Source organism: Chelonoidis abingdonii, chromosome 1 (assembly GCF_003597395.2).
Source record: "Chelonoidis abingdonii isolate Lonesome George chromosome 1, CheloAbing_2.0, whole genome shotgun sequence".
Taxonomy (NCBI): Eukaryota; Metazoa; Chordata; order Testudines; family Testudinidae; genus Chelonoidis; species Chelonoidis abingdonii.
In genome coordinates this window covers 17,979,854-18,007,135 of record NC_133769.1, presented here as the reverse complement: position 1 = coordinate 18,007,135, position 27,282 = coordinate 17,979,854, and the positions used below count along the sequence as shown (strand labels likewise).

The following is a 27,282-nucleotide window of genomic DNA, read 5'->3' as shown; positions in this document are numbered from 1 at the left end:
TGGTCTGGGATTTCCTTTCTGGGAAACTCACTGCTGACATTTAAAAATTATTCCTTTTATTCTATCGACTAAACTTCTATTTTATTATCATTATGCATTCTTGTCTTTGGTGTGGTGGGATTTTTTTAGTACTGTGAAGTCAGCTTCTCTGGTACCCCTTGAGTTATACATTGCTACATCAGCTACATTATGTTGATAAACACTAAGTCAAAAAATGCTTCAGTAATTTTGTCTCTAATCAACAGCTACATTAATTACTACAATCAAAGGGTTTCAGTTGTATTCTTTGGTTCCCCATATTCTGGTTTAATTAATCACTGTTTGGTCAAATGACTTCAGTCTCCTTATCCAAAGGATTTAAAGTGTCTCAACCCTCCCACAAAACATTGTAATTTATTTTTATCTATCAACTGCCGCCCAAAATGCAAGCATCTGTCTGTATGTACATGTGCTGAAAGACAATGTAATTCATAGATTCCGAGGCCAGAAGGGACCAGTGTGCTCATCTAGTCTGACTGCTTGCTTAACACACACCAGAATAATTCCTAGAGAGCTTGCAGAAAAACATCCAAGCATGATTTAAAAATGTCAGTGATGGAGAATCCACCATGACCCTTGGTAAATTGTTCCAATGATTAATTACATTCACCATCAAAAAATTATGCCTTATGTCCAGTCTAAATTTGTTTAGATTCAACTTCCAGCTATTGGATCATGTTCTACCTTTCTCAGCTAGAGTGAGGAGCCCATTATTATATATTTGTTCTCCATGTAGGTACTTATAACCTATAATCAAGTCACCCATTAATCTTCTCTTTGTTAATCTAAATAGATGAGTTTAGGGTGACCAGACAGCAAGTGTGAAAAATCAGGACAGAGGATGGGGAGTAATAGGCACCTATATGAGAAAAAGCCCTGAATATCGGGACTGTCCCTATAAAATCAGGACATCTGATGACCCTAGATGAGTTCCTTGAGTCAATCACTTTCATTGTAAGACTATTGTCTTTACAAACTTGGACTCCTATCCTGCAAACATTTTTGCACATGCTTCATTGCAGTCAACCACTTGAATGCTTAAAGTTAAGCACATGTGTAACTGTTTATAGAATGGGGGGGGATTACTTTCTGTAGCTCTCTCCAACCAGTGTGCAAGGCTGTCTAAGGCCATGCCTGAGTGCCAATATTTATACACATATGTAAAAGGTACTATTTTTAATATTGATAATCCACTTTGTTAACCATGTTGCAGTGCTGCGGCTTACTACTGTGGGATGCCAAGAACTCTGGTCTTCAATCAGCCAGGCACTTAAGGAGATACCTAACCATCAGCATATCAGCAGCCCCATGAAGCCACATGCTTTGAGTTGAGCACCCGCTAAGTGCTTGGCTTCTTCCAGCCCCTGATTCTGAGACTAGTTGCACTTCTCTAGTTCCAGTGGCTCAGGACCTCACAGGATCTGACCCACTGCTGTCCAGTGAATAAACTGTCAAAATTAAGCAGGTGTTAAAAGCTTCCACAAGCTACATACATGCTATGAATAATGAAATGAGACAGTGGCACGTTGCTGAAGCGCTGTTAAGTGCTGTATTATGATTTTATATTAATGGTGCTTCTGGCTGAGGGGGCAGGGAGAGGAACTGATTTAATCTTGCCTCTCATTGTCCTGTATTGGGAGTTTGCTACTTGTTTTGTGGAGATGATGTCATTTCAGGGAGGCCTGGCTCTTCTGGGGAAGCGTGTGCTGCCTTTATTCATGCAGGGGAGTGCTTTGCTCTGCCAGGAGTCTCACTGGGCTAGATTGTGCCCCCCACATGGGGGAATAAGTACTCCCCTTACACCACTGCTACACAGACTACCCAGGCCTGGAGAGTAGCTTCACAAGCAAAAGCTGAAGCAGGCGGGCGGGAAGTGGGCTGGGACGAGACAGCAATGGGTGCAGCTTCAGCTCCAACCCCCAGCACCAGCTGACTAATTAACTCAGCAGTAAATTACTATCTCCCTACCCCTCCTTGGTGCAAGTAAGGGAAGAGTACTTGTGTGTCAGCGCCTTCCAGGACTGCTCCTAGGCAGGTGCAGTTTATGCACCTCTTCTTTGCTCAGGGCTTTGCCTAATGTCACCGTCTGTCTGAGTGAAAACAATGGGAGGAGCTGTGGACTTAGATATAAGATACATCTGTGTGTTTGAAAGTTCTCGCTGCTGGGTGGGAGCAGGAGGCAAGAAGCAGGGGGGATCAGATGGGGGCAGGGGCCAGCCCACGCCTGGCTGTTCGGGGAGGCACAGCCTCCCCTAACCGGCCCTTCATACAATTTCTGAAACCCGATGCGGCCCTCAAGCCAAAAAGTTTGCCCGCCCCTGCTTTAGGCTCTTGAGGTGTCTCTTCAGTGCCCAGGGTGTCAGCCAAGAGGCAGTCGTCACATAAGGGAGACAGAATTTTGCCATGAATGCTTTTAAAAAATACAGTCCGTCCACCTCAAGAAATCCAAAGGAAATAGATTGTAGGCTGGAGGGGGAAATTACATCCTTAACTAAAGGGCTTTGCTTATGTAAATAAGAGTTTGACAGAATTAAAGCTATTACCCAACAGCAATGTGAGATGAGGGGGGAAAGAGAGATTTATTCTAGCAAGGGTAGTGGAACCAATTCCATAACCAGACACATCAGCAGAGAAATCGTTTATTGCCCACTAGCAGTAAATACACTTTCACTTCCTGCCAATGATGCTGTCCCCCTTTTGTGCTGCAGCGAGAGAGGTACAATAAATCACATGGTAATTGCCATTTCCTCTTACATTTTTAATAATTCTTCATTCCCTTTGTGAACCGCAGCTTGTGGAAAAAGCCAAAATGCTCCAGAGCTTTAACAGGCTGAAGTGCTACAATATTGATTCCCCACAGAAGGTCACAGTTCCAGTTCATGAGTTTTTATCCATTCCCCAAGCGCGGTGTAGGACCACAGCAGTGCATGCTGGGCAGCTTAACAAAGAGCTGTAACAAAATCAATATAGTCAACCAAAGTATGATAGATTCCTAGCTGTTTAGGATGCAATAATAAGAAGACACAAAGGCATGGCAGGAAATTGTTATGGAATTTATAATTACTTCAATATCATCCTCTAAATCAGATCGTTCCAAATAAATCCTCTCTTTGGCTTCATTTTACACTGTCCAGATCCAAACTGCTTCTTACCGAGAGGCTCCTTTAAAATGCTTTCTATCCTGCAGGGTGAATTCCACTGAATAACGCTGCGCTCTTGCCAAAAATGATCCCCTTTCCTGAACGACAAGAGACAACGCGAAGGTTCAGGGTTGTACATACAATGGGGATATCAGAGGGGTTTGAATGGTTTGGAGAAAGTTCCCTTCCCCTTCTTCCCCCTCTCTCCTGACATTATAATCTTCCCAGGCACATGCAAGATTTAAAAGAATGTGCATTAGTCTAGCACGTTTCCAGGTGCTACAGAGACGCTAAATTTCTCATGTTATTTGATGGTCTTCTTATAGTCACAGGCTACAAGGGAGGTCTCCTCTTGCGTCTCCATGCAATAATGTGGGACAATACCCTTGTGGTGGGAGGGAAGGGATCAGCATCAGGGCCGGTGCAACCACTTAGACAGCTGCCTAGGGCACCTAGTGGTCGAGGGCGCCTAAAAGCCCGCTCAGGCAAGGAGGTGGAGTGGAGGTGAGCTGGGGCAGGGGGACGGGGATGGCCGCCCACAGTAACAGGGGGGGCACGCAGGGGAACCGTTCCCCACCCCAGATCACCTCCACTCTGCCTCCTCCACTGAGCACACAGCCCCCGCTCTAAGTCTCCTCCAATTGGCGCCACAAGTCTGGGAGGGGAGGAGAATTAGAGCAGCGCCGGTGTGCTCAGTGGAGGAGGCGGAGCCGAGGTAAGCTGGGGCAGGCTCCCCAGGCGGGGTTAGCTGCCGTGGAGGGGGGCTCCCCGGGTGGGATTAGCTGCCGTGGAGGGGGGCTCCCCGGGCAGGGTTAGCTGCCATGGGGGGGCGAGGTTAGCTAAGATGTGAAACTTCCTTGCACCGGCCCTGATCAGCATGTGAATAGGGGATTCACACAGCGCACAGTCAACTTGTGGAACTCCTTACCTGAGGAGGTTGTGAAGGCTGGGACTATAACAATGTTTAAAAGGGAACTGGATAAATTCATGCTGGCTAAGTCCATAAATTGCTATTAGCCAGGAAGGGTAAAGAATGGTGTCCCTAGCCTCTGTTCATCAGAGGATGGGGATGGATGGCAGGAGAGAGATCACTTGATCATTGCCTGTTAGCTTCACTCCTTCTGGGGCACCTGGCATTGGCCACTGTAGGTAGACAGATACTGGGCTAGATGGACCTTTGGTCTGACCCGGTACGGCCATTCTTACGTTCTTATGTTCTAAAGCTGGAAGCTATTATGCTTCATCTCTAAGGTTACTAGAAACCCACCTTGGGAAAAACCAGCTATGAGCATGACTTACCTCTGAGACATTTGTACCAGTAACAACAGAGGATGTAGAATGTGTGATATCCAAGCCGTTGCTGTCCACGTTCAATGTATTTTTTAATTCAACTGGGTCCAAGAGGAAAAATTCCGAAAATATCAGTGAAATGCATATTTTTAAACAGGGAAGTAGCAGGATACAGTCTCTAGTTTGTCCATCCAAGGAATGGCATATTCAGTGAAAAGAAGTTAAATATGAGCTTTGTCAAATGAGTTCTTTCTTGTAAGTTAATAGGAGCCTAGCAAACTTCAAAAAAGTATTGAACCAGATCTTCAGCCAGTTTAAACTGTCATAGCTCCACTGGCTTCAACAGAGCTATGCCAGTTTTATATCAGCTGAAGATCTGAGCCATTGTACATTTGGATAGAGCCTTTATAGAGCTCATTAATATCTAGCTTTTAGGTCAAAAAGTCTTTGTAAATCTGAGGGAAGGGGCCTTACAAATGATAAATGCTACATTTTTCCATCCTTAACAGCGTACAGAGGGTTCCAGGTTGACTCCGTATATATTTAGAATGTGCATTTGAAAGAGTGGTCAGAGGTGAACTGCTTTTAGTCCAGTGATTCTTGGTCCACATGCTACCAATGAGCTGCAGAGATGTTCTTGACAGTCTGTAGAATGAAATATTTTGAAACCAAAATAGTGGGAAATGGAGATGTTAGTAAAGGAGGAGACCCTTGAAAGGATTTATCTTGTACAAAGTGCTCTGCAGTGCATTCCATATATTGCGGGACATGTATCATTTTGAAATGTGGCCCATGTGCACAGCTTTAGCATGGGATGCCACTTTGTAATAGAGAAATCTTTTCATAGGTGACCTCCACAACAAGGCCAAATTTGAAAAACAATGCTTCCTTTAGATTTGCAGTAAAGTCTTAGACCTGACCTTGATCTTTTGGTCATTCATAACACAGCTGTTCCTTGAACTGGTGCTTCTACCACTAAGAAAATTTCATAATTGATGTTTGGGATCAAAATTCCTCACTCGCTCTAGATGGTCTAAAAAACTGACAGTGTCTTGCTAGATAGATATGCCTGCCAAAGGAAAGAAAAATGCTTAGAGTTGCACTGTTCATTTCCTCTCTTTCTGTTTTTGACAGCTCCATTTAACCCTCCCAATGCTGCAGACAGCGTGGTCAAATTTGACACCTATGGAGATGGGCTAGGCCGATACAACGTGTTCAATTTCCAGTACGCCGGAGGCAGATATTCCTACCTGAAGGTCGGTCACTGGGCAGAAATCTTGTCCCTGGACGTAGACTCAATTCACTGGTCCAGAAGCTCTGTCCCCAGTTCCCAGTGTAGCGACCCTTGTGCTCCTAATGAAATGAAGAACATGCAGCCAGGAGACGTCTGCTGTTGGATCTGCATTGCCTGTGAGCCCTTTGAATACTTGGCTGATGAATTTACCTGTAAAGACTGCGGGCTTGGGCAGTGGCCCACTCCTGACCTGACTGGCTGCTATGACTTACCAGAAGACTATGTCAAGTGGGAAGATGCCTGGGCAATAGGCCCTGTTACCATTGCATGTCTGGGTTTTATTTGTACCTTCATGGTTGTGGCAGTCTTTATCAAGCACAACAACACTCCCCTGGTCAAAGCTTCTGGCCGTGAACTGTGTTACATATTACTCTTCGGGGTCTTCCTGTCTTACAGCATGACATTCTTCTTCATAGCCAAGCCTTCTCCGGCCATCTGCACCTTACGCCGTTTGGGGCTGGGAAGTTCTTTTTCAGTTTGCTATGCCGCCCTACTGACAAAGACAAACTGCATAGCCAGAATATTTAACGGTGTGAAGAATGGTGCTCAACGGCCTAAATTCATCAGCCCCAGCTCTCAGGTCTTCATCTGCCTGAGCCTCATCTTGGTACAGATCATGGTGGTGTCTGTATGGCTCATAGTAGAGTCCCCGGGCACCAGACGGTATACTCTTCCTGAGAAAAGGGAGACTGTCATATTGAAATGCAATGTCAAAGATTCCAGTATGTTAGTCTCCTTAACATATGACGTAATCCTTGTTGTCTTATGCACTGTATATGCCTTCAAAACAAGGAAGTGCCCAGAGAACTTCAACGAAGCCAAGTTTATCGGTTTCACAATGTACACAACATGCATCATTTGGCTGGCCTTCCTCCCCATATTTTATGTGACATCTAGTGACTACAGAGTAAGTGTTTGGACATTTGTTTCTATAAAACGTGTGCATCACCTTAGCAGGAAGACTGGCATTTCCTTTCACTTTTGTGCTCTCCAGTGCCCCTAGCAAACATTCCCTTTTCATTGTTAATGCCCTGCTAAGCATGAGACACATCAGCCATTGCTTTATATGAAAATGTTACTTTACTTCTAAGCAGATGATGGACTTGCTTTGAACTGTGGTTGTTCAGAAATGTTTTTACACTAAACAGTAGATCTGGCTGATGGAGGCAGAAGCACATGGGCAAAATATTCATGCACTGGTATATTATTATGGATAGTCACAATTACAATAGTTCAGACCAAGGTTCAGAAAACAGTTATCTAACAGAGGTGAACTTTAACTAAAAGCTGAACCAAATTGTACAGGAAAACTCAGGTTTACTAGAATTAGGGAGTATCAGAGGGGTAGCCATGTTAGTCTGTATCCACAAAAGCAACAAGAAGTCCGATGGCACCTTAAAGACTAACAAATTTATTTGGGAATAAACTTTCATGGGTAAAAAATCCACTTCTTCAGATGAGGGAGGTAGCTGTGGTAGATGGTCCTTACACCAAGTTTCACTGTATTTATAAAATTGACAGAAAGGTGAATAAGATTAACTTTGCCAGAGGATGTTATGAAGGTCAAGACTACAACAGGGTTCAAAAAAGAACTAAATAAGTTCATGGAGGATAGGTCCCATCAATGGCTATTAGCCACGATGGGCAGGGATAGTGTCCCTTAGCCTCTGTTTGCCAGAAGCTGGGAATGGATGACAGGGGATGGATCACCTGATGATTACCTGTTCTGTTCATTCCCTCTGGGGCACTTGGCATTGGCCACTGTCAGAAGACAGGATACTGGGCTAAATGAACCTTTGGTGTGACCCAGTATGGCTATTCTTATGTTCTTAACTAAAAGACAAGACTGCCATTAGCAGTAGAGTTGAACAAATGTTCTTTTTTTTTTTAATTTGGTGGCTGATCTGAAAAATCCAGAAAAAGAATTTCAGGTTAAATAAAACATTTTGTTGGACTCTAAATGATTTTTTTTCAGTTTTGTTATATTTTCAGTTGCTTCTTACCCTTTAAAAAATTTTTTTAAACAAATCTAGCAACAGTTCTAAACAAAATGTCACTGGAAATGAAAAGTCAAAACATTTTGTTTCAAAAATAGTTGAAATGATTAATCTGAACTTTTTCACATTTATTCAGCCAAAACTATTTGCCAGATTCAACATGCATTCACTCATAGTTTTGGTTGCCCTGAAACTGCATTTTTTGGCAAACAAGCTACTTGACCAAAAATGTTTGTCCAGATCTAACTGACGGTATATGTCAGGGAGATAACATTATCAGGGAAATAACAGGGGCGTTAATACCATCACTCGACATTAGGGCTGGCTAGGGAACAATTGTTTCATTTCAAAACTTGGTTTCATTCCGACATGGAATGAAATGAGACCTTTTGAAATTTTTCCTGAGAGACAGCAAGAGACAGACCAGCCCCAGAAAAGCCAATAGCCTGGTGGTTAGAGCAATCGTCAGGAATGTGGATGACCCCAATTCAAGTCCCTATTCTAAATCAGAGGCTTAAATCTGGGTCTCCCATAATCCTATGTGAATATGCTAGCGACTGGGCTATTACCTATTCTGGGGTTGGGTCTTTTATCTATCTCCAGAGATTCCCTCCTGGACCTGTATAACCTTGTCATCAAAATCAACATGTTTCTACAAAACTTGTTGTTTTTGACAAAACAGCATTTTTCAACAAGAAGCGTAGTCAAAAAATTTTCAACTGGCTGCACTCTACTCAGCCTTGGTAGGACCAGACCAAGAATATTATGTATAGTTCTGGTCTCCTTAGCCTAGGAAAGATATAGAAAGATTAGAGACAATACAAAGATGTCAAATACAAATGCAAAAGTCAAACAGAGTGAAACTAAGAGAGCTAAATGAGTCTAGTCTAGACAAGAGAAGACCCAGGGAGACATGATTACAGTCTATAAATAACTTCAAGGTAACAAGAAAGGGATATTTAGTCTCACAAGAAGTTAGGACAAGGAGAAATATCATGCAGCTAATGAAGGAAAAGATAGGCACTGGGGAAAAGTTCTTAACGCTAAAAGCAATTGGATAGTGAGGTGGACACAAAGTGTTCAATGGGTGGGAACAGATAAAATGAGACTTTAGTGGGTATGCTAGAAAGAGTAGTCCTACAAGGTTCTTTTAGGAGTAGATGGCTCAAGTGATATTTTCCAACTCTATTATCTATCGCTGGGATCTGAAAGGAACCCTGGAGATTTGGGTGCAAAACCTCCATTGAATGTAACTCAGTTTTGGCAGTGAGATTTCCAAAAGCACCTACAGTTAGTCAGGAGCACGTGTCTCATTGACTTGAGTTCAGGAAGGGACTTAAGTGAATTGAACTCTCATGTAGGTGCTTTGGCAGCTCCCACTCTGGGTATCTTAACACTGTTAATCTCACTTAAATTCCAGTTATTAGTCCTACTGAATGGACTAAAATGTTATACATAAAAAGTGATGCTTTTGTTATCTATAATCGAATGGTAATCTACTCATTCCATTCTCCTATAAAACAATGCTGGTGGAGTCATTCTCAGGAGCTATTATTTGGGAAGTTGGTACAATGAACAACCAAGGAGACATAACAACAATGAATAAGTGAATGGTGACTGGATCGAGCTTTTAATATTATATTTTAAACTGGTTTAGGATGCATGAATAAGGGTGAAAAAATGGGAGGCTACTGGGAAATGTATGCAGAGATTTGGGCGCCTTTTAAAACCTGAAAAAGAAATAAAATGAAATGTAGAATTCACCCAGTTAATTAATACAAATACCATGGGAAGAAACAAATTGTCCTTTCCTATGTTAGAGGGAAAAGGGCTATTTAACACCATTGATTTTTACATGGAGTTCCACTTTAATTTCAGGGGGTAGTCCCACTTCAGAATCGATGGAACAGTATGACCTGATGTTATTAAATAATCACTCACAAATTTGCATAAGTTAGAGCAGTTAATGTATGTCATTTTTTTCAGCTGAAGATTCATCTTAGCCTAGCCCTAGGGGATGCAATGGCAGGAGGTGTGCAAGAAGGGAAAAGTCTGGGGGTTAGATAAGTTCTAACATAGTCAGATATTAAATTGTCCTACCACTCAGCTTACTGTGCTGTCATGAAAGCAGGTGGGTGGTAGTTTCTTGCTTAAGGTCTGATCCAAACTGCATTAAACTCAATGGGAGTCTTGCCACTGACTTCAGTGGGCTTTGGCTCAGGCCAGTAGAAAGCAGGGAAAGAGGAATGAATGGAAATGTGGTGGGGTGTTCTTGTTATCTCTGTGTTCATTCAGGTTCCTAAGTGGTTCCCCCGCCATGTGGCATCTGAGCACTATGCACTGAGCAAAGCTTGAAGTGAGCTCCTTTTGTAAAGGGTGATTGTGTTATTACATTAATTATACTGACGGTTGACTACCTGCTCGGTGCTCTCTGAATACATATAATGATGAAGAGGATGAGAAAGAAAGAAAGAAAGAAAGATCCTCTGCATGGATACAAATGGCTGTTGGTCAGGGTCCCTTAGCAGGATTGAGATAAAGCAGCCAAAGAAAGGATCTGAAGAAGAGCCCTGTTTAAATTCCTAAACTTGTTTCTTTCAACAACAAAAGTTGGTTCAATAAAATATATCACCTCCCCCACCTTTTCTCCTTAATGTCCTGAGACCAACATGGCAAAAATAACACCGCATATAATGATATAGGCCATCCTCTGCTCTAGTTTTTCCCCTTACAAAGTTTATTTTGAGAGTTGAGCCCCATAGCAATGTTAATCTGTAGCTTTGGCATGGATGTAACTGAAGACAGAACTGTCCCTACTTGTGTAATAATCCAGATTAAATAATGGAGTTTGAGAAAGTGTAATTCTATCTTTAATTGAGGACTCTGCTCTGAAGGAAAGAGACTAAACTGAACCTGAGGCAGCGAACTAGCACCCAGTTATCACAATGACGAGTGTTGTTACATAGGTAAGATTAGATAATGACTCCCTGAAGCTGTAAGGACAAACATTGGCCCACTGGCTGCTTCCCCCAGAATCTTCTGACCCCCCCACAAAAGGATTTCATAGCACAGAGAAATTGTGTCTACATTAATGTAGCTTTAAGACCCAGTCTCACAAATGGACCTGTTTGAGCAAGCCCTTATGCTTGCCCAAAATCTCACTGAAGTCAGTGGCCCTTTTCGTGAATGCAAGGGGTTACTTGTTGCTTAGCAGGATTGAGGCCGTAGGCTGAATTAACTTTCAAGTGGATTCGCTGCGTAGCACAGCCATCTCTTCGGACCTAATCTGGTCCCGCACAGCCTGCTTCTTGGCACACATAGATTCCAGGCTTTATGGAAAGTGCTCTGCTTTGTCCAGGAATGAGGCAGGGATGCAGTGTTGCAGAGCATCTGACTAGTCTTCTTGTGCCCAGGCTAGCTGTCATACATTGAAGCAGGTGCCCCTTATGTGCCGATCAGCAGGGTACCATCTAACCCTTAGGTAAATTTCTGAGAATCACAGGGTCGTGGGAGTTAGAAGTGGAACAAGTCAATGGATCATCCAGGCTAGACCCCTGCTGATGCAAGACTGAGATATGTTTTCTCCTACTGCTGTATTATGTCCGTTCTGGAATTTTGCATTTCTGCCTTTCAGTGTTATTCAGCTCAGAATAGGATGCTGAAATACATAAACAATTTGCATTACAGTATGCAGGAACAAACTGTGCCATGAATGCCAGGGTGTGCTGTCTGATACCCTGAACTGCAGAAGGCACTGGTACAGAGCTGGGTTTTTTTAGAGGAGTTTCCAAGTCATATCATTAGCACTTTCTGAAGCCACACTCATTTCTAGACCTTCTGAAGAGACAGTTGTGAATTTGGTGCCAAGAAATCTATAGCAATTAAAAACAAACGGCCAGCAGTAAGTAGCTCCTATGGTGACTACCATGGTCACAGTCTGGCTTGCGGTACATGCTGCCTCGCTGCCCGGCATTTAACAGCTAAGCACTGACTTTTCAATAACTCTCTCCTAGGTGCAGACCACGACCATGTGCATCTCTGTCAGTCTGAGTGGCTTTGTTGTGCTCGGCTGTTTGTTCGCACCCAAAGTGCACATCATCCTCTTCCAGCCACAGAAGAACGTGGTCACTCACAGACTCCATCTCAACAGGTTTAGCGTCAGCGGGACCGGAACCACTTACTCCCAGTGTAAGTAAAGAATCTGTCACCTATGCATGGCATGCCTTTTGAGGTAAGTGTGTTAAAGGATAGCTAGGGAGTTTTCATTTGTAGTGAATGAATCTGCAATCATTAAGAACTTCAGGATATTCTTGCATTCACCTGAGTGTGGGATTGGCTATGAACCACCATGAATACATCACTCATGTCTGGTGAGAACAAAACAACCCTTGTTCACAGCACATGTGTTCTGCTCACGGTTGGCCTGATCCAAAGCCTATTGGAGATAATTAAAAAAACACTTTCACTGCTTTGGATCAGGTCCATAATTGCACAGTGCCTGCAGAACCACAGTTCTTGTCCCTCTCATAACAACAGGCAGAGCAGATTGCCCTGGAGTCTTCCTGTTAGAACAACGTTATGGCAGGATTTGGTGCTCCATGCAGCACGTTCTCAATGGCTGTTATTACCTGGGTTTCAAGAAAATCCTTTGAGTCAAACCACTTCAGCTAATTCCCCTACAGCACACATAAGGGACAGCAAAAACTGCTTCTGTACATCCAGTATGAGTTGTACTCCAGATAAGTGTCACAACCTGGGATATCAGTCAATGTGTCAGTGCAAGAACAGTTCATCTGCTTTTCCCATCTCAGTCTCTGATTCCCAGACAGATTCACATATTTGGGATTTTGTTGATTCTGGCTAGGAAAAAAATAGGTCAGCTTTATTTTTATTTTTGCCTTGTCAAGCTTAACTAGTCAGGGATGCAAGCAAACGGCACCTCATTCACAGAGTAAAGCAGACACGATGTCTAATCTGGAAAACACAACATCCCAGAGCGGGAGGAGGGATTGGGGAGGAAAAAGAGCAGGTTTGTAAGGATATTAACTATGAACCATTCACTAGGCTTTACAATATGATCTAAATTTTCTAATGTGATTAATGGTTGTTAGTTGTCACAATTTTGGGATGGCCAACTTGAGATAACCCAAAATAGCTGAGCATCCACTCTGAAAAAGCTCTTGAAAATCTGCCCCTAGCTGTGAGTGCTGAGCACTTCTGAAATGTTTGCCAGCCTGACCTATCTAGCTCATCTAAGTTTTCCAAAGTAATTAGTGATTTTTGGGTACCTCAGTTTTTTGGGGATGGGAAAATTGGAGACACCTTAAAGCAATGTTTCTCAAACTAGGGTCGCTGCTTGTGTAGGGAAAGCCCCTGGCGGGCCGGGATGGTTTGTTTACCTGCCCCATCCACAGGTCCAGCCGACTGCGGCTCCCACTGGCCCCAGTTCGGTGCTCCAGGCCAATGGGAGCTGCAGGAAGTGGTGCAGGCCGAGGAATTTACTGGCCACCGCTTCCAGCAGCTCCCATTGGCCTGCAGTGGCAAACCATGGCCAGTGGGACCTGCGAGCGGCTGGACCTACAGATATGGCAGACTTTGGAAAACTTAGATGAGCTAGATAGGTCAGGCTGGCAAACATTTCAGAACTGCTCAGCACTCACAGCTAGGGGCAGATTTTCAAGAGCTTCTGTCTCTGAAGCTCCTCACATTTGGAAATCTGACCACTTATCAAGATGACTAAATGTGAGCTCTTGTGTGCTGATCGTGTTTGAAAATGGGTCTTTGCATTTTTACATCATGTTTTGTATCTGAGATGGTTAAAAGGCTGTTTCTATTTAAGGAAACATTTCTGCAATTATTTCATCCTGGAATATGCTCTGCTTCTTTGCAATGGATACAGAATTTAAAAAAGCCATTATTTGGCTCTGTTGTTTTCATGAGGGCGTCTGACACTCTCCTTCTTACTACACCTTTGTATAACACAAAGATGCTACTGTATTCAACTGAAACAGGTTATCCTGCGTTTTCTGTCCCATCTATAACCACATGAAGAACACTCATTCTAAAAATCTTTAAGTCTCAAAGGTAAAGTGCAACATCAGAGCAAAAACTTCATCCTTGTCCTTTCTGATGTGAAAAGATGGCCTCAAAACTGGAATATGAAGGACCTTGGCAGGACCTGGAAAGTGCTGTCACATGATCCAGGATACAAAGCTTGTTCAGTTCAATGGGGAAAGCCCCAGTCACACCAGTGGCCATGGGATCAGGCCCATAATGCTGTAAACCACCGGTACAACTCCTCCACCTCTCTTCCCAGGTGGGTTTCCTCAGGGAAAAGTGAGGACCTGCTATTTCCAGTGTAAAAAAAACTAGCAGGAGACCATGAAGGTTGTTCTTTCCCCGCCCTTCACCAAAAAAAAATAAAATTGTATTGAAATATTTCTGCACATGTTAAACATTTGAAAAGGCCAAGCATTTGTTTTGTAATTCACCTGTAAGTATTTTTTTGGTGAAGAGATTTATTTTTAAAAGTTTTTTTTCTTTGAACTGCACGGCCCTCATTCATAAAATGCCAAGTGTTTGTCATCCAAATTGATCCTCACTGGTGCTATGGTCTTCTCTGTGTCTGCTGAAATTCTGCGTCAGTCTACATCCAATTCATCACTGGGATGATTCTCAACATAGCAGCACTAAAGCTTGAGGACACCAAAAGAAATTCAATAAATTCCTGACATCTTTTTAAAAATGATCCAAAGAATTGCCTCATCTGTCCTGGGCTGACAGCCTGTTTTCCTATCAGTCTTGATGGCACTTTGCATCAGTCACAAACGGCTTAACGCATATCTGATTAATATTATTCATCCAGCTGCATGTTTTGCTTTGAACACAGCTATCTGAAAACCTAGGAGAAGGCCACAATCCTTGCTCACAACCAGGTACTCTCTAGTGCTTAGTCTAAGGGACTGGGCACCAGAACTGCTGGGTTCTACTCCCACCTCAGCCACTGATTTGCTGGGTGACAATAGATAGGTAACTTAACCTCGCCAAGCGTCCATTTGCTGCTCTAGAAATTGAGTCTAATAACCAGGACCCTGTATGTTATTTTTATATATATGCAGCCAAATAATTTGCTTTTGGATTAAGGCACTGCGTAAGTCCATCCAAATGGCTATTTTCCTGCCAGCTTCTCAGTTGGTCCAGCCAATCATTTGGGCTTCCTTCTCTCCGTAGATGTGGTTTGCTGTGTTTGCCCTAAAAAGGGGAGCTCATGTGAGCGGTTCTCAGGTTGATGCCCTTAGTAGGACTGAATTGGACTTTTCATTACTCAGGACAGGAAGAACGGGGCACACCTGCCACTGCAGGCCTCCTCTGAAAGGGAAGGGGACAGTGAGGAATGAACAGGGCCAGCTCCAGGGGTTTTGCCGCCCCAAGCAGCCAAAAATAAATAAAAAAGCCACGATTGCGATCTGCGGCAATTCAGCGGGAGGTCCTTCGCTCCCAGCAGGAGTGAGGGACTCTCCGCTGAATTGCCGGCAAATACCTGAAAGTGCCGCCCCGCACCAGAGTTGCCGCCCCAAGCACATGCTTGATAAGCTGGTGCCTGGAGCCAGTCCTGGGGATGAAGCACTGTGTTTGGGAGAGCATAGAGGTTGGCTTTCATGAGGATGTAGTAGAAGCTATGCAGACGACAATAGCAGCTGCCTAACAGGAGCAGTTCTCCATTGCAGTCTGGAATATATATGTAATGTAAACACCTCTCCCTGCATCCCACAAAACTGAGAGTCAACCCTTTATTTTACTTCTTAGGCTGTTGCATCCAAGGGTCCACTCTTGTAAAGCTCTGTCATGCAGCAAGTACACCCCATCCCCCTTTGCCGAGGCAAGGGCATCATGGCCCCACAGTTGTCTGCTTGTCTGTCCTTACCCTCGGCAATACGGCCCAATGGCCAGAGTCAATATGGTCACCCTTGTCATCGGGGCAGTACAGCCTAATGGCTGAAGTCAATATAATCACCTGTTCACTCGGACTGTATGTCCTATTGGCCACAGTCAGCATGGCTGACCTCTTCAATCTGGTTGTGTAGTCTAGTGGCCAGAACCAATGCAATCACCCTTTTACTCGGGCTGTATGGCCTAGTGGCCAGAGGAAATAAGGTTTCCCGCCTTAGCTGGGTGATGTTGCCAATGGTCAGACTCAGGGAAGTGGCCACCCATGGATGGAAAGAGAGGTGCTGGGGTACAGGAACCTGGGCGCTCCCTCTGCACCAGGTCCCAATCCAGGGCCCTGGTAGTGGTAAATGTGCATGCCACTAGGTCGGCAGGGATCCGGCTGAAAAACGCTGACTCAAAACCCGGTTTGCTAACCAGTCCACTGCCTAGTTTCCCTGGGCTTCTTCCTACCATATTCCCTGATTCTGTGGCCTAGACATCTTCAGGGTATCTGATTTCCCCAGGTTGCACTACCTCCAAGTGACTCTGGCCTCCACAGATATCTGGGCATCTGCCTGGGTCTCAGTGTCACCAGCTCCCACCATCTGGGGCTTCAGCTTCTCCCAGTCTGGAGCAAGCAGCATGCATCCTTCCTCTCTGATAGTCAGCTAGAATGAGCTGGGCTGCTCCCTTTTATAGTGAGCCAGCACTTGGAGCATGCCCAGTAGGAGTGAGGGGGCATGGCTTCCTCTGCCCAGAGTGTGGGGCTAACCCCTTCTTGTCCAGTGAGGGGAGAGTACATCCCATCACAAACCCCTAAGCTGCTGTTTATCCCCCTGGAAGGATATTCCTCTGTTCCAATGGTGTGTCCTTCCAAGAAAAAAAGAAAAGTTGAGAAAACATATCTGCTATTTTTAAAATGGTGTTTGCAACTGAAATATTGCAAGCGAGATGCACCAAATGACTCCTGAGATCCTCATGATGATTTTGCAAACCTTAGAAGATCTCAGAGAGAGCAAGTAGCCTTTTAAGTGCTTAGCCAACATTTCATCAGAACAATCAGCGGCTTTTCTAAAGTCATTTCTCCAGAGAGAGGTGTCAAAGTTACGGAGGCATATATATACACACACACACACGTAGGAAGCAAACACAGGAAGTCAGCAGAAATTGACTTAGCTGCTGACAACCAGTTCTTGGATTGTTTTCCAAAGAAAAAAGTATATCAGTTCAGCAAAGATAAAGGAGTTTGTAAATTATATATATCACTTACATAGCACTGTTGTCAGTAGCTACCGATGTGGTGCTCTTCTCTCGTTCGATGATAACAGTCGGCTGCGTGCGTGTTCCCAATGCATGCTGTCCCGGCTCTGCGCAGATAGCTGACCCAGCAAATCCCGAGAGAACCCCAAAGACCACAGACTCTAGTAAGGTACGAAGGAACCCAAGCCAAGTTTATCGTCAAACGAAGCACAGTAATAGTTTCCTATAGACTCTACAGGACATACTACGAATATGTTCCCCCTGGCAATGGACACAGCTCAGTCAGTGGCAGGACACTCCACTGCCCCCTAGGCTGGACAAAGACGCGCACTCCAGGACCTACTTTTATACAGTTACAGGACAGATTACTCATCCCTACTGACATATTGAAGTACAGCTCCTTGGCTTATTAGGGTGCTGTCTCCTCCTTTGATCATGTTGTTTCAAACAGCTAAATCTAGCCATCATGCTGTCCTTTTGACCCTGTCTTTAAGATGCACCTGCCTGTTTCTTGTTATGTCTGTGGAGTGTCCTGATGTCATCTTGGCACATGTTCCTCTTATTAGCACTTGTATGGATGCACTTGCTTCTAACAACCGTCTTCTCACCAACTTCTGTGAACGGGGCCTGCCTCTGGCTCACAGCCCAGCTTTTGCTTAGCAATGCCTGGAAGTAGTTTGGTTCAGGCTTCAGGCCTCAGACTGGGCCTCTGACAAGAGTTTATGTTTCAGGGCCTCACCTTACTACAAGCACTGCATCTTTTCTCTTCCTAACATCTCAGCAAAGTAGGTACACAAGTACTCCTATAAGAACATAAGAATTGCCATACTGGGTCAGACCAAAGGTCCATCCAGCCCAGTATCCTGTCTGTTGACAGTGGCCAATGCCAGGTGCCCCAGAGGGAGTGAACCTAACAGGTAATGATCAAGTGATCTCTCTCCTGCCATCCATCTCTACCCTCTGACAAACAGAGCTAGGGACACCATTTTACCATCCTGGCTAATAGCCTTAATGGACAACCTCCATGAATTTATCTAGTTCTTTTTAACCTGTTATAGTCCTAGCCTTCACAACCTCCTCAGGTAGGAGTTCCACAGGTTGACTGTGCACTGTGTGAAGAAGAACTTCTTTTTTTGTTTTAAACATGCTGCCATTAATTTCATTTGGTGACCCGTTCTTATATTATGGGAACAAGTATAACTTTTCCTTATCTACTTTCTCCACATCACTCATGATTTTATATACTTCTATTATATCCTCCCTTAGTGTCCTCTCTTCCAAGCTGAAAAGTCCTAGCCTCTTTAATCTCTCCTCATATGGGACCCGTTCCAAACCCCTAATCATTTTAGTTGCCCTTCTCTGAACCTTTTCTAATGCCCATATATCTTTTTTGAGATGAGGAGACCACATCTTTACACAGTATTCAAGATGTGGGTATACCATGGATTTACACAAGGGCAATAAGATAGTCTCCATCTTATTCTCGATCCCTTTTTTAATGATTCCTGTTTGCTTTTTTGACTGTCACTGTGCACTGCGTGGACATCTTCAGAGAACTATCCATGATGACTCCAAGATCCTTGTTTTACACATGAGAAAAGTGAGAGAGGGGTTGAGAGACTCACCCAAGGCTTGAAGAAGGGAGTCTGTGTCAAAGAGATTATTACAAGTCCGGTGTTCAAAAGGTCGCAGCTCTTATTTGGGACCTAAATAAATTGACTAGATTTTTCACTTGTGCTCAGCATCCAGCTGTTCTCATTGGTTTAAGGTGCCAAATAGGAGCTGAGCTCTGACCTCTTAACTCTGGTTCTTGGACACCAGTTCTATGCTACTTTTTTCTTTTTATGTGTATGGAGCGCTAACTGGGCATCCTGCTAGGGGCTTTCCCCTCACCCCTCCCCTGGTTCTTGTCATGTAGACAGAAAGCAGAAGACCAGAAATCTGAAGTGCAGGCAATGCAATGTTTATTGGGAGAATTAGTTTCAAGCAAGCCTATCCAGACCTCTGATGCTACAGATCCTTTTCCCTGTATCCCTATTCCCACCTCCTCAGCAGGCCCAAATATACCTGCAGTGCACACCCCTGGTTCCATCCCTTACAGTTTATGGTCATGTTCCATTTTGGAGGGTTGTGAGTCTGCAGGCTTGGTACTACGCCTTTTGTATCCCATGGGAGTGGTAAGGAGTGAGATTGGGTTCTGGCCAAGGCAAGACCTTTGGCTTTTCATGTTTCTAATATCTTCTCCCCGCCAGGGCCAGCTCTAGCCATTTCACTGACCCAAGCACAGCGGCACGCCGCAGGGGGTGCTCTGCCACTCTCCGGTCCCACGGCTCTAGTGGAGCATCTGCAGGCACGCCTGCGGGAGGTCCACCGGAGCCGCGGGACCAGCGGACCCTCCACAGGGACGCCTCTGGGAGGTCCACCGGAGCCGCCTGCTGCCCTCCTGGCAACCGGCAGAGCGCCCCCTGCGGCATGCCATCCCAAGCACACGCTTGGCATGCTGGGGCCTGGAGCCGGCCCTGCTCCCCGCTTTCCCCTTGCCCCTCCCAACTGGTTGCTTGACTTTGGCTTGAGAGAGGAGCCAGGCAGCCTTCCAGCATATTTCTTGCCCACATGCTCAGGGTTTAGCTGATCGCCATATTTGGGGTCGGGAAGGAATTTTCCTCCAGGGCGGATTGGCAGAGGCCCTGGAGGTTTTTCGCCTTCCTCTGCAGCGTGGGGCATGGGTCGCTTGCTGGTGGATTCTCTGCAGCTTGAGGTCTTCAAATCACATTTTTGAGGATTTCAATAACTCAGTCATGGGTTAGGGGTTGTTATAAATGTGTATGGGTAGGGTTTTGTGGCCTGCCTTGTGCAGGAGGTCAGACTAGATGATCATATTGGTCCCTTCTGACCTATGAGTCTATGAGTCTATGCTCATATATTACTCTCCCACCATACCCAGTAACACTTTAGCTCTATCCCTGATCTTCTCGTTATACTAACAAACCCATCTACTTGTGGGAAATGCAACACACAGTCTGTGTTCACACATATTAGTAAAGATAAAAGAGTATATTAAAAAAAAATCAAACTCAAAATTCTACTTCAGGCTAACAAGGATATTAACACATCCTTCAGTAATTCATTTCACAACACTCATTTCTGTGTCTGCTGGACACTTTGAGATCCCCACCAGGGGTCAAGAGACTTACACAAAATTAGCTTCTCCTAGCTGACCCCAAGTCTCACTGTGCATAAGCAGCAGTCAGGTGTGTCTGTTGTGCTATTGTAAAGGAGATAAAGGAGGAAACAGATGAAAGCAGCAAGCAAAGAAACAATGCAGTGATGTTTGATGTGGCATGTTGTCACAGGATGATGCCCTCCAGCTCGCCCCCTGGTGGCCTTACACTCAGCAGGCCTCAGGGTCTGTCAGCCAGTTACCCAGACTTAGCTTGTTTCAAAACACGTACCCCCTTTGTGGGGCCTAACTTAAGTCATTCTACAGAATGTAACTCGCTTCATTAGTCCCTCGAGGTCACTCCTCTCTGGGTCCATGTGAGAGTTCTGGTCAACCTCCATCCCTGTTCAGAAGACCCCCAGCCTCCTTCCTGGAGCTGAGACCATGCTTCAGATAGTCACTACCTCAAAACCCAGCTCTTCCCCTTGGTTGTAATTTAGCCTACTTCTCCTTCAGCTGGTCTCTTTTTCATAATTAGCCCTCAGCAGGCCAGCCTTCTCCTGCCAGTGTGTGCCCTGCCTGGAGGGAGGAGGTAGCATTTATGTTGACCCCTTCTCCCAGCTCATCCCCAGTTGGTTGAGTGAGAGGCTAGTCTTGCCCAGCCCTCTATGCCCTCCTGGGGACAGGCCCTTAAAGACACAGTGACAAGTTTTCTTCCTAAGCACCCCTTATTCCTAACACTTCTTCCTCTATCAATATTTCCTTGGTCTCTGTATGTACATCCAGGAGCAGCGCCAGGTTTTTTGACGCCCGAGGCGGGGGTCCTTCCGCACTCCCAGTTGTTGGCAGCAATTCTGCGTCAGGGGGGGTCCTTCCGCGCTCCCGGTCGTGGGCGGCAATTCTGCGGTGGGGGGGTCCTTCCGTGCTCCCAGTCTTCAAGACACTTTGGTGGCGGGTCCCGGAGCGAGTGAAGGACCCGCTGCAGAATTGCCGCCAAAAACCCGGAGTGCGGAAGGACCCCCCGCGGCCGAGTGTGGCAAAATGCCGCCCCTCCCTCCCAAAATCCTAGCGCCCTAGGCAACCGCCTAGGTCGCCTAAATAGAAGCCCCGGCCCTGTGTACATCAGGTCTTCCAAAAATCTTAAAGGGACACACCATGTGACAGGGATGGGCTGACCACTAGGCACTGCTGGCCTTAAGAGGGCATACTATCCTATCACACAAGGCAGTAACTCCAAATAAATGTCAAAGCAGATAGATGAGGAGAGAGGATGGGAAAACATGCACCACAGACAAATCAGGCTCTCAGGTCACTTTAAAATGTGTTACATAATACAGGTACACTTCCATGGTGATGTAGGAAACCAGTTGGTTGCTGCTATAAAAACTAAAGTGATTTTACAAAGACTAGCAGAGCAGATATTTTGCCTTTAACAGAACTTAGGAACAACTATTAATTTTGCTCTCACTCCTAAAGGAGAGATGTGTATTCTAAATGCACAACAGATGGTGCTAGAGGCAAGACATCTTGTTTCTTGCCATTCGCCACATCTTTCTATCTTAGGTACTTATATGGCCCCCAATTATTGTAGTATCTGAGCATCTCATAACCTTTCAAGCATTTTTTGTCACAATACCTCTGTGGAGTAGGGCAGTGCTATTAGCTTGCATTTTACAGATGGGGAACTGAGGCAGAGAGAGACTAAATGACTTGCTCAAGGTTACACAGGAGATCTGTGGCAGAATAGGGAATTAAATCCAGGTATCCCAAGCCCCAGGCTAGCACCCTAAACATTGGACCATCCTGTCCTTCGTTTGTTAGAGCATATAATTTGATTTCATAACAATTTAGTACAGCGCCGTTTTCTGTAGCTGCATACAAAGTTCATCTGTATTAAAAATAAGATTCTGTCTTTACTGAATTGGTCTGAAACTAAGTATCCATTATCCATAAATTGCCCTTTACTCTGGATGATCAAGTTTAAAGTCAATACTTGATGCATGCTTTTCCTTTACATGCTTTAATGAAGGCATCAGGTTTCTCTGGGTCACTGTTATTGTTAACCTAATGTATCTTGGCAAACATGGCTTTGTCTTGTTGTGAACTGGTACGACAACGAAAGTGTGCGCTAACACATTCTTGATGCCAAATGGACAATTCTAACTGGGATGGACAAAACTGTTGGGTTTAAAATTAAAATCCCTGGGCTTTTACAAGATAACACTATAGCCCAGTGCCAAGATGCAGAAGCATTTAGGGCCAGATTCTGACACTGATATCACATTGAGTAACACCGTATTCCAACAGTCACTCCACTGAAGCCAATAGAACTACTTGTCAAGTGAAGTACTATTCAATGTGAGTTAAGGTATCATAATCTGGCCCTTACGTCTGGACACATTTGACATCCTGAGGTCCTGATCTTGCATTCATGGAAGTTGATGGGATCCAGGCCAGAACGTTATCAAAGGGGGAGTACATGTGTTGGCAAATTCACACAATTGTTAAAATGGAGAAGGGAAAATCTTTTAACGTATAAAATCACCCATTTTCCTTACATTCAGATGTAGGCTGACATGTATTACCTGATGCAAAGATGGACTGGATGAAGGACATGCAAGCTAATGAACTATTCCTGCAAGGTGCTGAGGGTTCTTCTCTCCCATTGAGATCAGTGAGGCTGGATTGCATTCCACACCTCACAGAATCAGGCCCTAAAATAAGATACATGAAAAATCCAAGGATCTGATTTTTATTTACACTGAGGCTACTTTATGCCACTCTGAATAAATTAGAGTCATATCCACTTTAAGGCTCCTTTACACTTCCAGAGAGGTGTAAAGTGCCGGAATGTAAATTAGAATCAGGCCCCCAGTGTTTTTTCCTAGGTGGCTAATGATGGGTTGTTGTTTTTTTTTCTCCTTTCTCTTCCAGCATCTGCTAGTATGTATGTTCCGACAGTCTGCAATGGACGGGAAATCCTAGATTCTACCACCTCATCTCTGTGATTGTGACTCGCCGTTCAGTTCTCGAGTTTTTAGACTGTTAAACAAAATATGCACATGTTGTGCACTCCAGAAAACAAAAAACAAAAACAAAACTAGTACCTTTTTTAGAAACAGTATAATAAATTATTTTTGAGGACTGTACAGTATATAGTGACGTTCTAGAACTTTTTAGACTGATTTTAGCGCCTCTGTTATTAACAGTTCTAAGGGACGTGTAAATAACCATGGTTTACAGCGCACATATTTCTGCAGTGTTGACTCAGAAGTGGGAGAGTGATTTGCTGCAAGCACAGTTGCAATGTTAGGTGACTTTCTTTCCTATGAAATTTTTTGTAGCTTCTTATTGTAATTAACTTAGACTGCATTTTTATGTTATATAGAACAGTTACATTATGTGTAACAGATTGTTTTCTCAGCACAAAACCGCAGTATTAATATGAAGATGCCAATAATAAAACTGTAAACATTTGTCACCTTGGTTGTCTTCCTTTCATGGTAATTATGACTCAAAGACAATGGGCTAGATCCTCAGCTGACGTGAACTCGCACTGTTCCACCTTCTGGCTCCATGACTTTAATTAGAGAGTAAAGACATCTCACTGAAAAATTTCAAAGATGCTTGTTGTTGAAAAATGGCCTGTTTTTCAAAAGCAATAAAAATTGAAAAAATTCTTGATGTTTGTGAAAGTTTTCACAACGTTTTAAATGAACTTCTTAATCAAATTATACTGAAACCATTATCAAAATGGTTATTGACAATTGTATTTGGTAGATCATTCATTAGACTGATGTATTGTTGTAAGGCACTCAAGATACCTTGATGAAGTATAAAAATCTAGACAGATTAGATAAAAAACAGACAAAACAAGACTACACATATACTATGGTTGATTTGTATTGATCTGGTGACATGAAGGTGCTATGCAGCCCATTAAGTCTGCCGGTTAAGCTAGGTTTACAGCTGCTTTGCATCACTGGAGCAGTGCAAAGCTGCTGGAGCATACCAGAGAATGTGGCCTGTAAAATATATTCACAAGAAGGATAATCCTGAAAGAAATTGCTGGCATCTCTATGGCAATATTTGCATTCAAACTATGTGTATTCAAAATAGAAATCTACAGCTCTTGAAGCCAGCTGCAAACTATCTTCAACAAAAGAACTAAGGTAACCTTTAGAACCCTGTTCCAAAGTCCCTCCCCTTCTATTGAAACACTCATATTTTACATGCTACTAACTCCAATAAATCATTCAGGAAAGTAAACATATGTTATCTGAGGACTTGCTCCCACTGAAGTCACTGGCAAAGTTTCCATTGACTTCAGCGTAAACACCAATGGGGTTTGAAACATTGGCGTTAAAGACAAGTACAATTCAAGGTATGCTGAATATGTAAACTCTCCAGGGCTGGAGTCTCATTTACACACGTGGCTCCGGCGATGTACAGGTCCTGGAAGTAAACAAGAATCAGGCCTCAGATCTCCATTCCCCTATGGGACATTGATGAAGCCATCTCTCTCCTCGTCTATCATGCCACAATTTATTAAGGCCTCCCTTTAAAACACACTTCCTCCAACAGGTGTTAAGTCTTGCCTCAGAGAATTTTTGGCTCTGCAGATGTTTGAAAATATTTACTAGAAAACAAACCAGGAAATTGTGGAATGAAGGAGTTATGTGCCAAACATCCCCATTCAGTCCCTCATGGGGTTTTGCATTGCTTCCCAGCTCCCTTCTTATATTTGGACATTGTGGTTGAAACATTCAAATCTATCTAAGGGTAGGTCTATGCTCGGGGTGGGGGGGTGTCGACTAAGATACGCAACTTCAGTTGTGCGAAAAGCGTACTGAAGTCGGCGTATCTTAGGTTGATATACCTGGCCGTGAAGATGGAGGTGAGTCAACCGCTACCACTCCCAAGTCGACTCCGCTTCCGTCTCTTGCCGCGGTGGAGTTCTGGAGTCGACGGCAGAGCGACACTAGACGTAATAAATCGATCCCGATAGATCAATCACTATCTGCCGATCCAGTGGGTAGTGTAGACATACCCTAAGGCAGCGATTCTCAATTGTATTTGATCAGGCCCCCCCTTCTTTGTGTTTGTAGTGTTTTGGGGCTCCTCCTCCTCCACATGCACATATACAGCCACCTAGCTCTGAAGGCAGAGCGGAGGCTGTGGCTGCTGGCTGGGTGCCTAGCTCTGAAGGCAGCACTGGGCCAGCAGCAGCACAGAAGTAAGAGATGCAATGTGAAAAGTGGTATTTGTCAATATTACTTTTCACAGCAGACTTAGCGCCCCATTGCCACTCTTACTTCTGCACTGATAGCCAAAACTCCACCACTTCCTGGTGAGGGAATGGGGTGGGGAGGAGAGCCCTGGCTGCCTCTTGGTGAGGAATTAGTGTTGGGGGGGGGGACAAATGCAGATGGCAGGACTCCAGCTGCCCCTTTATCTCTGCCTCCTAGGTGTGTGCAGCCCTTCTGCCTGAGCCCCACATTCCCTTGCCTTCCTTGGGATGCCCACCCCGTAGTTTGAGAACTGCAGGTCTAAGGGATTTGGACAGCCCTCACATTAAAATGAATGGGAACTGGGCATCATAATCCCTTAGGTAGCATTGAAAATCTCCATTTATGGGTAAATTCTTCTTCTGAGGCAGATTCTGACTGATACTAAGGCCCCTTTCACATTGACAGCGTGATTAGGAATGAGTCTCAGCGTCACTCAGAATCAGGCCCCTTTTCTTCATAACTCTTTAAATTGTCTAGCACATTTGTTGGTGCTGTGTGCATTTAATAATAAATAATAACTCAAAAAACCTGATGTCTGGCTCCTTAGCTGTAATTATTTCTCTTTCCCCTCCAGTGAAATGAAATGGAATTAAACAGGCAGGATTCAATTTAGTAATGGAATCAATAGTACTTGCTAAAGCAGAGTTAAGAGAAGAAGTCCTAACAGACAATGCACAGAGCTGACGGTAGTGCTACCCGTGTAGTTTCTCCGAATTAGCAATCGGCCAATATCACGTACAAAATAGATTTGATTTGAGCCAAGGAAAATTAGCACACTCTCCCTGAGCATGGCACTTTAAAGGTAAAGAAATTACAGCACATGGACTATCAAGAATGTAAGAAGACTTTTCCAAACAGTAAAATATATCTTGAGTCTTCTGCAACAGGACAATATCAAAAGGTATTGACTGAACCTGAGTAGCAGGCTAGAGTCAAAAGCCCATTTTGAAGTCTGGTTTGAATCATGCTCAGATTCTCATGCTGTGCTACTGCAGCGCCTGCAAAGGTACAAGCAAACTTTGATTTTTTTTCTGTTGCCACTGGCTTATTTCAAACATCAGCAAGCATCACATGATCTGCATTCCCTAGAAATCCAAATAAGAGTAACAAAGCACTCAAGACAAACACAGGAAAAATACATTAAACACCAGAACCACTAGGTTTCAGAGAGCAGCACAATTTTAATGTCAGCCAGGACACTTAAGTATGACTGAGCCAGCTGCAAACACCAATGGTTTCCAAACCTTTTGCCTACCCAGAACAAATGTTCAGAAGAGACACTTAGGGCCATTTCCTTAAGGGGTGTAATTGAAGCCAATGGAGACAGCTAGATCCTCAGCTGTTGTGATCTGACATACCTCCATTGCCTTCAAGGTAACCAGCTGAGACTCTAGATCTTTCTGCTCTCACATAGAAAGGGCGGGGATGTGGAGGAGGGGAGGCAGAAGAATCCATTTCTCTGTGGAACTGTGAATCTTTGGAGTGACCCATAAGCACCTTGTATATGGACAGGTTTAAATATTTAGGGTCAGGTTCTGATGTACTATTCAATGTGAAACAGGCTCTTACTCCACAAGTAGTTCCATTGATTTTCAATCTAGTCCAGCGATTTTGGGCATTTAACTTGAGAGATCTTAGAGAGACTAATTTTCAAAGTGCTGGCACTTTGCACCCTCTGAAAATCAGGTCCCTTTGAGGTAGCTCAAGTTGTGCACCCAAAATCACTAGACACTTTATAAAATGTAGGGCTCCGCTACCAGAGGGAAGACACCTGATCCATTCATATATTTATAACAGGAGTGGCCAAACTTTCCGACCCTCGGAGCCACATATGACAATCTTCAGAAGTTCGAGAGCCAGGGCTGAAGCCCCGAGAACCCCC

General features: G+C 44.3%; 1 protein-coding gene across 3 annotated transcripts in view; it reads left to right on the top strand.

Annotated features, from left to right (window-relative positions):
* The window catches only part of GRM3 (glutamate metabotropic receptor 3), a 151,628-nt gene extending 126,718 nt beyond the window's left edge, over positions 1–24,910 (top strand). For all 3 annotated transcript variants that reach the window (XM_032765805.2, XM_032765806.2, XM_032765807.2), the window contains 3 exons: positions 5,604–6,670; positions 11,774–11,948; positions 23,044–24,910. In XM_032765805.2, coding sequence (XP_032621696.1) covers positions 5,604–6,670; positions 11,774–11,948; positions 23,044–23,117 — 1,316 coding nt within the window. In that variant the 3' untranslated portion in view covers positions 23,118–24,910. The remainder of the gene's footprint in view (positions 1–5,603; positions 6,671–11,773; positions 11,949–23,043) is intronic.
* The last annotated feature ends 2,372 nt before the right edge of the window (positions 24,911–27,282 follow it).